Below are 14,933 nucleotides of genomic sequence, written 5' to 3' on the forward strand. Positions count from 1 at the left end.
GGGTGATCAGCGAGAAGTCGTTAGTTGTTTCATTTCAGCTTACCAAAAAAATAGTCACTGGCTGATCAAAAGGTGTCTGGTCTCCCTCTCCCTCGCTTTCTCTCTCTGTCTCCTTTCCCTTCTCTTTTTCTGTCTTAACTCTCTCCCTCTCTTTCAATTTCTACCCCTCCCTTTTTCTCTCTCACCTCCTCTACTCCCCTTAACACCTCTCTATCTCCCCTTTATCTCTCTCTTTCTCTCTCTCCCCTCTCTCTATCTCTCTTTCCCCTCTGTCTTTCTCTCTGTCCCCTCTTTTTATCCTCTTTCTCTCACCCTCCTCTCTCTTCCTCTCTCCCCCTCTCTTTCTCCTCTGTCTTTCTCTCTCCTCCCTCTCTCTTCCTCTCTCCCCTCTTTTTCTCCCCTTTCTCTCTCTTTTTCTTTCTCTCCCCCTCTCTCTATTTCTCTTTCCCCTCTGTCTTTCTCTCTCCCCTCTCTCATCCTCTCTTCACTCTTTTTATCCTCTCTCTTTCCCCTCTGTCTTTCTCTCTCCACCTCTCTTTCTCTCTTTCCCCTCTGTCTTTCTCTCTCCTCCCTCTCTCTTCCTCTCTCCACTCTTTTTAGCCTCTCTCTTTCCCCTGTCTTTCTCTCTCCCCCTCTCTCTTCCTCTCTCCACTCTTTTTATCCTCTTTATGTCTATTTCCCCTGTCTTTCTCCCCTCTCTCTTTCCCCTTCTCTCTTCTCTCTCTTTCTCTCCCTCCCTCTCTCTAGCTCTTTTTCCCCTGTGTCTTTCTCTCTCCCCATCTCTCTTTCTCTGTCCCCTCTTTTTATCCTCCTTTTCTCTTTCTCCCTTTCCACTCTGTTTCTCTTTCTCCCATATCTCATTCCCCTTCTCTCTTTCCCCTCTGTCTTTCTCTCTCCCCTTTTTCTCTCTCTCTCTCTCCCCTTTTTCTCTCTCTCTCCCCCCTCTCTTCTCTCTCTTTCTCTCCCCCCTCTCTTCTCTCTCTTTCTGTCCCCCCTCTCTATCTCTCTTTCCCCTCTATCTTTCTCTCTCCCCTCTTTTTATCCTCTTTCTTTCCCCCGTTTCTCTCTCTCCCCCTCTCCTTTTCCACTCCTCTCTTTTTCTCTTTCCCCTCTGTCTTTCTCTCTTTCCCCTCTCTTTCTCTCTCCCCTTTTTCTCTCTCTCTTTCACTCTCTTTCCCCCTCTCTCTTTCTCTCTCCCCCTCATCGATACCCTCTCTTTCTCTCCCCCCCCTCTTTTTTTCTCCCCTCTTTTTATCCTATTTCTCTCTTTCCCCTGTGTTTCTCTCTCCCTTCTCTCTTTCTCCCCTCTCTCTTTCTATCTCTCCCCCCTCTCTCTTTCCCCTTCTCTTTTTCTCTTTCCCCCTCTCTTTCTCTCTCCCCTTTTTCTCTCTCTCTTTCCCCTTGTCTCTTTCTTTCTCCCCCCTCTCTTCTCTCTCTCCCCCCTCTCTCTTCCCTCTCTCTATCTCTTTCCCCTCTGTCTTTCTCTCTCCCCCTCTGTCTTTCTCTGTCCCCTCTTTTTATCTTCTTTCTCTCTTTCCCCCGTTTCTCTCTCTCCCCCTCTCTCTTTCCTCTCTCTATCCCCTCTGTTTCTCTCTCTCCCCTCTTTTTATCCTCTCTTTCCCCTCTGTTTCTCTCTCCCCCCTCTCTTCTTTCTCTCTATCTCCTCTGTTTCTCTCCCCCCCTCTGTTTCTCCCCTCTCTCTTTCCCCTTCTCTCTTTCCCCGTCTCTTTCTCTTTCTCTCTCTTTCCCCTTCTCTCTTTCTCTCTCCCCCCTCTCTTCTCTGTCTTTCTCCCCCCTCTATCTCTCTCCCCCCTGTGTCTTTCTCTCTTCCCTCATTTTATCCTCTTTCTCTCTCTATCCTCTTTCCCCCCTGTTTCTCTCTATCCCCCCTCTCTATCCCCTCTCTCTCTCTCCCCCCTCTTTTTATTCTCTCTTCCTCTCTCTCCCCTCTTTTTATCCTCTCTTTCTCTGTCCCCCCTCTTTTTATCCTCTCTTTCTCTCTCTCCCCTCTTTTTATCCTCTCTTTCTCTCTCTCCCCCCTCTTTTTATCCTCTTTCTCTCTCTTTCCCCTCTGTTTCTCTCTCTCTCCCCTTTTTTTATCTTCTTTTTCTCTCTTTCCCCTCGTTTTCTCTTTCTCCCCTCTCTCCCCTCTGTCTTTCTCTCTCCCCCCCTCTCTCTTCCCCCTCTCTTCTTTCTCTTCCCTCTCTCTGTCCCCTCTGTTTCTCTCTCTCCCCTCTTTTTATCCTCTTTTTCTCTCTTTCCCCTCTGTTTCTCTCTCTCCCCTCTTTTTATCCTCTTTTTCTCTCTTTCCCCTCTGTTTCTCTCTCTCCCCCCTCTCTATCTCTCTTTCCCCTCTGTCTCTCTCTCCCCTCTTTTTATCCTCTTTCTCTCTCTGTCCCCTCTGTTTCTCTCCCCCCCCCCCTCTCTTTCTCCCCTCTCTCCTTCCCCTTCAACCTGTAACAAGTTGTGAACAATGGTTTTTCTGTGTGAAGGCACTACAGTTGTGCAATGTAAATGTGCACCAAAATCTGCATCAAAACCGCAACAAAAAAACACATCAAAGTTCACACCATTAAAAGGGTGAAATCTGCTACGGATCTGCCTCCAAAACTTATTAAATCTGCCCCAACCGCATGGATTCTGCCTCATTCTGTCGCACTTTAGTTGTGGATTTGGGCAGATTTTCTGTTTTTATAAATCTGTACAATTTTTTCCACTGTCTTTGAATGTTCCGCAGGCGCTTTTTATACTATGCATGATAATGTATTGTTAGACTATTCCATCACCTCATGATCGGTGGGAGTCCAACCTCTGAGACCCCCACGGACCCTGAGAATAAAGAGGCCGCAGGGCTGATTCACTGCTGCGTCCCCTTCACCCTCCTCCCTGCACACCGGTCACCCAGTTGTGCCAGAAACTACTGAGGGCTCCATTCATTAAAGGGACTCTAAAGGTATGCGCTCCTAGGAGATAGGCCACAGAGTCCAGGGATGTGGCTGTCATACTCACCTGCCTCCCGGTTACCTCGCTGTCCACCCACAAAGCTGGCACTTGGTGCATTGAGTGGACTCCTTCCCTTCATTTCGTGTTTATGCATTAATTGAAGAACAAAAGTCTGCAGCAGCTTTGGTGACGGACAGCATGGGACAGGTAAGTAGGTGTCTATAAAGATTACACCTCCAGACTCTGCAGCCCCTCTTCTGTAAGCCCATAGCTTCATTTTATAGCGCTCATAGGATATGACGTGACAAGTTCCCTTTAAATGAAGCTGTGTAGCAGTTCCCTTCCTGCACAGCCGGGTGGCTCCACACACCACTGTGCAGGGAAAGCCTGTGGGGGGCCACAGAGCTGAATCATTGTGCTGCACCATCTACTATTAAACTATCATGGGGATTCCCTAGTTTCATCCTGATGAGATCAGGCTCACTTCCATGATCTAGGCTCTGTGCCTTCGTTGTGCTGGAGTGAGGAGACTTTCGTGCTTTCTACTGTAAGTTTTAGAGGGATATATGGGCTTGGAAACCTTTGCAGTGACCAGTGGAGACCATTGATTTATCCATTTTCCTGACAGAGAGCTGAGTGAGCAGCTGCCGGGGGCGCACACAAGCCTTCTCCTGGGAGATGCCTTCATGAACATTCAGGAGGTACTTTCTCATCTTGTATTATACGCCAGGGGAACATCCATAGAGAGATCAGAGGCGACAACCAGACCCCGATAGTGAAGGACACTTTGCCTAGTGCCATGTATACTTAATGTCTTTAAAGCCCCCTTTACTTGGGGCAAATGTTGGGCGCTGAAGCACCCTACTGCCGGCCCGGCAATGAACGCTCCTGTGCTTTTACACCGAGGATCATCACTCAGTGAATGGAGCGGCTGGAGATCTCTTCCCGCTGCCTGCCTCCATTGATGGATGCAGCGGTAGGCCAGCGATGATTTTATGGTCTGCATGAAAGATCCGATCAATGATTTATTGCAGTGTCACTGCACTATGCGTTCACACTGCACAATTATCCTGCGAACTGCTCAATCTAACGAGTGTTGTGCACGATAATCGTCCCGTATACAAGGGGCCTAACTGTATGATGGCCTAGTCCTACTATAGAGGGTGGACTCATTATATAGATGCAGGGGCTTCGATAAAGACTAATGGGGCCTGGTGCAGAAGCTGAGCCCATAAGGTACAGTTTACATCGCCAGAGCAATAAGAATGAAATGCGTCATTGGAAAGTGACCTTTCGTATAAATCAAGTTTGTATATGAAACATTTCTTTCCCACAACCCCCTCCCCTAGCAGTCTATTGGGGATGGTCACAGCTCACCTTTTCCCTTTCCCTTCATACATAACATACCTAGAACACTCTCCCATGGAAGTCAATGAGTCCCACCTGTCCATTGTGTCTACGGCCCACGAGTTCTGCTGTAAAGCATCTCTCTAAATGCTGCTAACTGCAGCTCAGGCAAGATGACCGAGCCCCCCACCCCACCCCCATCTAGGCACATAGGTAATACAATCCCTTTAAGAAACTGCAACTTTACTAATGCATTTAACCTTGTGAGGTCAGTAATGATTATATCCGGTAGAGATAAGCATAATTTAACGATTTTATATATTTTGTCAGCCAGAGAAAGCTTTGGAGGTGTACGATCAGGCGCAGCAGAAGAAGCCCAACGATGCAACTCTGATCAAAAGAGTTGGTCTGTCCCTCGTAAAAACTCATCAGTATAAAAAGGTTTCTGTGGACTTCATCTATTATTTTATCCACTTATCATTTATAGAAATTTGAGGTCTGAAAGGGGTTTTCCGGGACTTTACTAATGACGACCTCTGCTTAGGATAGGTTATCAGTAGTTGATCAATGGGAGTCCACCAATCAAGAGCCCTGCCGATGAGCTGGTATCTGGCCTGCTTTCATTGTGGACAGAGTCAGAAGCTGACAGCTCTGTCCATAGTGCAGTGGCCAAGAAGGGTATTGCATTCAATAGGAGCTGCGACTGCAATCCCAACCCAGGCTGCTGCTCAGTGGACAGAGCTGTCAGCTGCTGTCTCGGTCCGCAGTGAACAGATGATCAGGGTAAATCCCAAGCGGCGGATCCTCGCTGATTCTACAGAGATTCTGCATCAAATAAGCATCCCATTCATTTGAATGAGAATCTGTGTTGCAGAAAGAAAATTAGTGACATATCACTTCTTTATGCAAATTCTGTGTGGAATCTGCATTTCCTTTGTATAAGGCTAATCCGCGTGTGTATCCATTACAGTTGTGATGCAAATCTACAGTAGAAATCTTCACTTAAGGCCTCCTTCACACAGGCGACACGGCATCGCGGCGATATTGCAACGCTGTACCGTACGATATCGTTGCATCTTCTCGCAGCAATACTGCGATTTTGTACCGCTACAAAGTCGCATGTGGTGCTACATAGTCGTGCGACTTTGTTGGACCACATACAAGGATTTTCGGGGGTCGGAGGGCTTAAAATATAAGCCCTACCCCGAAAATACACCCTAACTGCAGTTTTTTTTTATTTTTTTAAAGTATACTTCAGCTAGACGTGCTGTCCGTGGCTCTGCTGCAGCTTCTCCCCGGTCCACTTGTTGTCTTCATTTCTTCTGGCCGGGGATTAAAAATCGTTGCCTCCTGGAAGCGCTAGCTGTGATTGGCTGATGCTTAGCCAATCACAGCCAGCACTCAATGAATGGCTGTGATTGGTTCATCGAGCGCTGGCTATGATTGGTTAAGCATCAGTCAATCACAGCCAGCGCTTCCAGGAGGCGGGGATTTTCAATCCCCAGCCAGAAGATGATGAAGGAGAATAGTGCCAGGGACCCGGGGAGAAGCTGCGGCCGGGCTGACAGCGCCAGATAGGTGATATATGTAGGGGGGGTTGTTTGTTTTTTTTCTTGCAGCTAGGGCTTTGTTTAGGGCTTTGACGGTAGGATTTCCTACTGTCAAAGTTGCATCGCACGTGAATCACGTTTTCGTGCGATGCAACAGAACGGCAGGCTCCATAGGGAAACATGGGCTACAAAACCTCGCGTGTCCTGTACATATTGCCAGACCCATGAGCTTTTTGTGTCAGGTTATCGCATGCTACAAAACATCGCATGTGTGAGGTAACTCATAGGAAACCATGGGCTTCACACACCTGCGATTTGTAGAATTGTAGCAACGTGACAAAATTGCGTGACTTTGAGCCCGTGTGTAGGAGCCCTAAATGTGTGGCCTTCTACTGCAGATTTCCATTTAAATCCTTGTCGGACGTATTCCTGTGTGATCAGACCCTAAATCTGGCCATACACATTGGATAGAAGGAGTTTGGTAACTGAGTAGTCATTGACTGTTGGTGAACCTTCATTCCACACATGCAGCCATACATATTTTAGGCTATATTGGCCCTCCTAGTTGTGCAGGCTGGATGTACATTACGTGGTCAATGACACCGAGCGGATGAAAGCTTTCTGAGGATGACTTTTCGATGAATGACCGTTTCATGTACAAAAGATTTTACCTTGGATGAAGGATATTTTAGCCCAACTATCGGGCAAAGATTTCTCACACGGTCAGCTTGTTTCCAGACAATGATAATCTGCCATTGGTCAGCTAAAAACATCATTCATTGTTACTTTTTACCCAATAAACAATCGTTGGAAATTGTCCATTCTCATCAACTTTAATCTACTGTGTGGGAGGGCAAATGATGGCCTGGACTGTGGATGGTTTGGCGTGTGGACGGACTGGTCTGCGGTTGTTCTGGTCTTTGGATGCGTTGGTCTGTATACAATCTGGTCTATGGATGGGTTGGTCTATGTATGGTCTTATCTGTGTAGGAGCCGGTCTGTTAGTCTGTGGATGGTGGTGGATGTGGATGGTTTGTTCTGTGTATTGGGTGATGATGATTGTGGGTGGTTTGGCCTGTGTGGTGTGTGGATGGTATGGTCTGCATATAGTCTAGTCTGCGGACATTGGCTCTGAGTCGAGTCTTGCCTGTTAGTAGGTGTATGATTATGGATGTGGATGATCTCATCTGTGTAGGGTCTGGTCTCTTAGTCTGTGTTTGGTGGTGGATATGAATGGTTTGGTCTGTGTATGCAGTTAATGGAGTCAGACCAAGGTACTTGTGATAGATTTTAATTAAGTCAGATAACAAGAATGCCTGAATTGTTGATATAGAACCCCCCAGTCTGTATTTCCATCATATCATCCTTCAGTGTTGCTGCTTACAAGACCTTTATCCTGCTACAGGCAATAAACTATTATGAAGTGGCGCTGAAGATGAATCCCGAAGATTTCTTATATTGCGATCTTGCAGAACTTTTCCTTAAACTCAAAAATTACAGCAAGGCGGAAAGTCTTCTCCAGCACGCCCTGGAGCACGAGCCTGGTAGGTCTTCACATACTCTTCCCAAACTATTCTAATAGGAACTAACCAAGGAGCAAGAATATGGAATTAATCATTGGGGGGGACATCACCATGACTGAGCTAAACAGTATGTCTACTACAACCCCAAGTCCATAAATGGTGGGACGCTGTGTAAAGTGTAAAGAAAAAAAAGGATGCAATGATTTGGAAATCTCATCTAACCATATTTCATTGATGATAGAGCATATCAGAAGGGGGACGGGAGACCATTTTCTATTTCATTTAAAAAAATGAACTCATTTAGAAACTGATGGCAGCAACACATCTCATAAAAGTTGGGTGGGGCCATTTATGTAGCATCCCCTCGTTCTACAACAGTCTGTAAACCTCTGGGAAGTGAGGAGACCAATTGCTGGAGTTTTGTGAGAGCAATGTTGTACCGTTCTTGTCTGATGGAGGATTTTAGCTGCTCGGCACATCTGGGTCGTCTTTGCTGGATTTTCTTTTCATAATGCGCCAAATGTTTTCTGCCGGTGAAGCGTCTGAACTGCAGGCAGACAGTTCATCATCTGGACTCTTCTGTGAAGCCATGCTGTTGTGATGGATGCAGTATCTGGTTTAGCATCATCTTACTGAAATATGCAAGGCCTTCCCTGAAAGACACGTTGTCTGAATGATGATTTCCAAAAGGAATTTCAACTTTGGATTCATCTGACCACAGAACAGTTTTTCATTTTATCTTAGTCCATTATAAATGCGTTTTGGCCCAGAGAAGATGCCGGCGTTCCTGGATTGTGTTGATATGGCTTCTTCTTAGTGCGATACAGCTTTAACTTGTATTTGTGGATGGCAAGGGAAACTGTGTTCACAGACAACGACTTATGGAAGTATTCCTGAGTCCATTAAGTGATTCACATTACAGAATCATACCTGTTTTTAATGCAGTGACGCCTGAAGGCCTGTAGATCTCCAGCATCCAATATTGACCGTCCGCCTTGTTCCTTGATCACATGAATTTCTGCAGATCCTCTGAATCTTTGGATGATGTTATGTACTGTAGATGGTGGGATAGTCAAAGTCTTCGCAATTGTAAGTTGAGGAACAGTTTTCTGAAATTATTCCACAATTTTTATACAGTTTTTCACAGATTGGTGACCTCTGACCATCTTCGCTTCTGAGAGACTCTGCCTCTCTAACATGCTCTTTTTATTTACAGTTGTGTGACTTGGTAGAAAATTGACCCTCCAGCTGTTCTGCATTTGTACCCCTTTCCCAGCCTTTTCTTACCACTGCCCAACTTTTTTGAGATGTGCTGCCATCAATTTTTAAATGAGTAATTTTTTTTTAATGCAATAGAAAACTGTCTCCGCCTCCCTGCTGATATCTGATCTATTGTGAATAAAATATGGTTCTACGAGATTTCCAAATCAGTTCTTTTTCTTAACATTTATTTACAACTAGCGTACCCGTCGCGCGTTGCTGCGAAGACAGACATACATACATTCGTTTTTATATATCTAGATAACAACCAATCACAGCGCAGCTTTCAAGTTTCCTCAGCGGTATAATATATAACAACCAATCACAGCACAGCAGCTTTCATGTTACCTCAGCAGTATAATATATAGCAACCAATCACAGCACAGCTTTCATGTTACCTCAGCAGTATAATATATAACAACCAATCACAGTACAGCTTTCATGTTACCTCAGTATAATATATAACAACCAATCACAGCGCAGCTTTCAAGTTTCCTCAGCGGTATAATATATAACAACCAATCACAGCACAGCAGCTTTCATGTTACCTCAGCAGTATAATATATAGCAACCAATCACAGCACAGCTTTCATGTTACCTCAGCAGTATAATATATAGCAACCAATCACAGCACAGCTTTCATGTTACCTCAGCAGTATAATATATAACAACCAATCACAGCGCAGCTTTCATGTTACCTCAGTATAATATATAACAACCAATCACAGCGCAGCTTTCATTTTACCTCAGCAGTATAATATATAACAACCAATCACAGTGCAGCTTTCATGTTACCTCAGCGGTATAATATATAACAACCAATCACAGCGCAGCTTTCATGTGACCTCAGCAGTATAATATATAACAACCAATCACAGCGCAGCTTTCATGTTACCTCAGTATAATATATAACAACCAATCACAGCGCAGCTTTCATGTTACCTCAGCAGTATAATATATAACAACCAATCACAGCGCAGCTTTCATGTTACCTCAGCAGTATAATATATAGCAACCAATCACAGCACAGCTTTCATGTTACCTTAGCGGTATAATATATAACAACCAATCGCAGCGCAGCTTTCATGTTACCTCAGTATAATATATAACAACCAATCACAGCACAGCATTCATGTTACCTCAGCAGTATAATATATAACAACCAATCACAGCGCAGCTTTCATGTTGCCTCAGCGGGATAATATATAACAACCAATCACAGCGCAGCTTTCATGTTACCTCAGCAGTATAATATATAACAACCAATCACAGGACAGCTTTCATGTTACCTCAGCAGTATAAGAAATAGCAACCAATCAGAGCACAGCTTTCATTTTACCTCAGCAGTATAAGAAATTGCAACCAATCACAGCACAGCTTTTATTTTACCTCAGCAGTATAATAAATAACAACCAATCACAGCGCAGCTTTCATGTTACCTCAGCATTCTCAATATGCAGCAATTGTCTTGTGAAACGTTCGGCGGATGCATCATTTTGTAGTTGAACACGCCTCCCGTTGCTCGTAATGCCTGTTTTTGTGCTTGAGATGGAAATCAAACGATCTTTGTCTGGGGGGCATAACTGTCGACGACGCTCGAAGGATAGTTGTACTATGCCAGTAATCTTCCCAGGAGTGTACTCAACAACTTCCCAAAGTTTCATGGCAATTAGATGAATAGTGTAGTAGCGCATAAGGGACAAACAGACAGACATACATACATTCCTTTTTATATAAATAGATGACATCAGGAAGTGAGAAAATTAGATTCCGTACGTAAAATTTGGACGCTAATTATTTTGCGCTTAGAATTGAATAATCGAGTTGGGACCCATTAACTTTTCCTATTTATGACATAATCAATGCTCGTGCCAAATTTCCCGTTTCTATGACATTAGGAAGTGAGAAAATTAGATTCCATACGTAAAATTTGGACGCTAATTCTTTTGCGCTTAGAATCGAATAATCGAGTTGGGACCCATTATCTTTTCCTAATTATGACATAATCAATGCTTGTTCTAAATGTCAAGTTTCTATGACATTGGGAAGTGAAAGAATTAGATTCCATACATAAAATTTGGACGCTAATTGGCGCTTAGAATTGAATAATCAGGTTTGGGCTCATTACATTTTCCTATTTATGACATAATCAATGCTCGTGCCAAATTTCAAGTTTCTATGACATTAGGAAGTGAGAAAATTAGATTCCGTACGTAAAATTTGGACGCTAATTCTTTGGCGCTTAGAATTGAATTATCGAGTTGGGACCCATTAACTTTTCCTATTTATGACATAATCAATGCCCGTGCCAAATTTCATGTTTCTACAACATCGGGAAGTGAGAGAATTAGTGGCAGTGATGGAAATTAAACGCTCTCTGTGGGGGGGGGGGGGGGGCGTAACTGTCGACGACGCTCACACGCGCGCCATTTATCATAGCATAATTGTACTATGCCTATAATCTTCCCAGGAGTGTAGTCAACAACTTCCCAAAGTTTCATGGCGATCGGATGAATGGTGTAGTAGCGCATAAAGGACAGACAGACAGACAGACAGACATTCAATTTTTTATATATAGATTTACAGTGTCCCACCTTTTTTGGAATTGTGGCTGTACGTTACAGTTCTGGTTTTGGCACTTATGAGGGATACTAAGTCCTAATGAAAATGAATAAAACGTAGAGCATAAAATCCACATAAATGACATAGTAGCTTCAAATGCTGCATCTACACTCCTAAAAAAGGAAGGTTACATTTAAATCACAAATTGGATCTCGATGAGCTTCATCATCTCCAAACTCTTTCCCATCTGTCACATGTCCTCTATGTCAACATGCTCTCATCTGTGAAGAGAACGGGGCACCAATGGCGGACCTGCCGATTCTAGTGTTCTCTGGTGAATGCCAGTCCAGTTGCACAGTGCTGGGTTGTAAGCACAGGTCTCCCTACAGGATGTCGAAGTCTCATGCCCCCCTCCTGTATGGCAGTTTGGTCAGTAGCCTGCTGGAGGTCATTTCGTAGTCCTGATGTCAGGTTGATACCCTTCTACGCCCCATCCAGCTCTCCTCATGTACCGGCCCATATCCAGGTATCTGCTCCATGCTTTGGAGACTGTGCTGGGAGATACAGGAAACCTTCTTGCTCCGACACATATGGATGTGTCATCTTGGAGGAGCAGGACTACCTGTGCAACCTGATTGGACTACAGGTAGCCCCCCATGACCATTGGTGACAAGGACACCAGCAGAACTAGAGTAGAATCAGGTAGGAGAAGTAAAGAGGAATTGTCTCCCTTTTTGGGGGTGTCTTGCTGTTCCTCTCCGGGGCACCTGTTGTCTCTTTCATTTGGACCAAAGCAGATGAGATTGATTCACAATCGCTTCTACTTCTATTACACATGCCCTGTCAATGCTGGGGTAATTGGCGGGTTGCACCTGTGCTTGCAGAGTCAGCCTGGCAATTGTTGGGAAAACATGAGCACTAGCCGCTAGCCTGTATAATAGCACCCTAACTGGACAGATTGATAACCCCGGGTCATACTGGGATGCTTAAGGGTTCCTCAGATTTGTTTGAGCAGTGAAGCTTATCATCAAATTGCAGGTAGTGTATTTGACCAATAGCGAGCTATAGCATTCTAGTCTGGACGATCACTCCTTTTTTTTTTTTTAAAGGAACGTTTATTTAGCCAAAATAGACAAATATACAGAAGCAGCAGACATGATAAATGATGCACACCTGATACATCACAGTACATGAGAACTGGGGAAAAAGGACAACAGTGAAAGCACTGAGCGTCTCGCAGATTCGGGTGCATTCCTCATAAATCATGATACTTGGCTGTTCATTTTCACATTTATTTATCAGCTACCATAATGGAACAAACCCAAACCAGGGAGGGCCCCCAGCCCCGGAGCCCCAAAACACCAGGAGAAGAAGAAAAAACAAGACAAAAAAAATAGAACCCCCCCCTCCCCAAAAGTTTAACCCTCCCCCTTAAACAACAACCCTGCGCGACTCTTAAAGAAAAAAAGAGATTAGCCTAAACAGTAGATCGGTTCCAGCGGGTATCCCTCACCATATCCATTCCCAGTATCTAGACAGGCACCTCCGCTGCCGTTACAGGACAGTTCACCCAGCCCCCCCAAACCTTGTCAAACTTCTCAGGACATCCCCTGGCCATATAAGTCAATTATACATTGGAAGCACAGAGTTCACCACCCGGATCCATGCATTCCTGGTCGACCTACCAGGGGGCTTCAATTCTACAAAATCACCTTCTTAGCATAGAAAAACAGTAGCTTACATAAGGTGCGGGGTGCGGCTGCCACCGGTAGGTCTCCAACAAGCCCAAAGAGGCACACCCCAGGGTGCATGATCCTTAGCCCATTTCAGGAGGGGAGCTTAATTAAGGTCAAAGAAAGTAGAAGCCCTCACCGACACTCTTATACCCAAATAGGTTGTCTGAGCTGTCCAGCTTAGCGGAGCGGGCAAAGGGAGCTCAGCCGCCGCAGAGTCTATCGCAATTAAATGGGTTTTGTCCCAATTGACCCGAATACCAGAATATAGGCCAAATGTGTCAAAAATGGCGAGTGCAGAATCAAGAGAGGCCTCTGGATCCTGGAGGAAGAGGAGGGTGTCATCAGCGTATAGTGCTATACGCGCTTCATAGTTGTGAAGTTTAAATCCCTTTATTACCGGTGAGGTCCGAACCCGAATTGCAAGGGGCTCTATAGCAAGGGCAGGGGACAGGGGGCAACCCTGTTGTGTGCCTCTACTGAGGGGAAACTGGGCAGAAACATGGACATTGGTTTTAATACTGGCTACTGGGGAGTCATATAGGATCTTTACCCACCTAATAAATGCTGGCTCAAATCCAAGCCGTTCCATCACTGCCCACAAGTACCTCCACTCTACGAAGTCGAAGGCCTTTGCCTGGTCTATACCTGCCAGGGTGCGCTTCCCACAGTTAGTCTTCATATGTCAGATGGTCAAAAAGCCGCCTCAGATTCATGTCTGTACGTTTGCCAGGCATGAAGCCAGACTGGTCAGGGTGTATAATCTCATTAAGGACAGAGTTTATGCGCGTTGTCGCCAAAATTTTAACGTCGTTATTAAGAAGCGAGATGGGCCGATGGAACCACAATCTGTGGGGTCTTGTCCAGCTTTAGGAATCATGACAATTATGGCCTTGCGCATGGTGTCCCACAGGATAGAGTTAGGACGATCACTCCTTGATACAGACTTCTTCATAATTCATTCTGTCAGCGGATTTATATATGTAACATATGGGGACATGAACCTATCCGGTCCCTAGTGATTGCTGGACTGCATGCGCCAAATTTGCACCTTTTGTACACCAGCAGATTGGACTATAGGACGCAGTGTGTTGACTTTTGCTATATACATTTAACATTACATGCACCTTTTCTGATTCCAGCTTCTGATTTGCCCGCTATGATTAATGATGTCAAGTTTCTTCTACTACTTGGACAAACTTATAAAACCTCCAGAAAGGATCTGCTGGTTGAAACTTTAAGCAAGGTACTGTTCTTTGCACTTCTTTCAGGGTGATGGGGGATAAATCCGTCAGTCCCTGAGCTCTGCTGTGGGGAATCCCATTATGTAGCTCATTCCCTCTTTCCAGGTCACATGACCAGCAGTCTGAAAGCGTTCCGTGACCGGCAATTAATGGGACTGATTTATGACAACCGACTAAAAGACAAATGTCTTCCCTGCCCGAAGCAACCAATCACAGCACAGATTTAATTTCGTGTTTTGTTCTTGAAAAATGAAAGCTGCTCTGTGATAGGCTGCTGCGGGCAGGAAAGACGGTCTTCTTTTACTCCGTTTCAGACTTTTCTTGTTCACGTGTCTCTTGCAGTAATGTGCGCCGGATGTGAGGTCTGTGCATCCTGATGCTGCTGCCCTCACTGGCTCTCATGTACCAGCACATTCCTGTACTGCCCTTCTACAGCCCATGAGTGATCTCTTCTCCTTTGTATTGATGAGAATGTCTGCAGGGTCTTCTGTGGGTTCTCTTCTCTCTCTGTTCCTCATGCGGCTATAAGCACGGTGCACCCCTCTTTGCACCGTCAAGGTCGACCCTGTATCTTGTTTTTGAATGCAAGTACAAGAATCTTCACTACAGGCCGCGTTTCCTATCTATACAGCGTCATTATCCAAATTCTCCAGCCCCGTAGCCCACGGGCCAGGTCTTTTAATTCAGATTCTGCGCTGTTTCTCTTTCTGTGAATCAGTATCAAAATTTTCCTCTTTCTACATTAACAATGTTTTGGCAACAGATCTGGAA

The 14,933-nt window shown here is 45.0% G+C and overlaps 1 protein-coding gene across 1 annotated transcript in view; it reads left to right on the plus strand.

Annotated features, from left to right (window-relative positions):
- Nucleotides 1-14,933, plus strand: part of TTC21A (tetratricopeptide repeat domain 21A) — a 178,035-nt gene that overhangs the window by 113,618 nt on the left and 49,484 nt on the right. Inside the window, exons 16-19 of the mRNA XM_066584631.1 lie at nt 3,572-3,644; nt 4,621-4,731; nt 7,246-7,384; nt 14,061-14,164. Of these exons, the coding sequence (XP_066440728.1) occupies nt 3,572-3,644; nt 4,621-4,731; nt 7,246-7,384; nt 14,061-14,164 (427 nt within the window). The remainder of the gene's footprint in view (nt 1-3,571; nt 3,645-4,620; nt 4,732-7,245; nt 7,385-14,060; nt 14,165-14,933) is intronic.

The sequence above is a fragment of the Eleutherodactylus coqui genome, chromosome 12 (genome assembly GCF_035609145.1).
Source record: "Eleutherodactylus coqui strain aEleCoq1 chromosome 12, aEleCoq1.hap1, whole genome shotgun sequence".
Classification (NCBI taxonomy): Eukaryota; Metazoa; Chordata; class Amphibia; order Anura; family Eleutherodactylidae; genus Eleutherodactylus; species Eleutherodactylus coqui.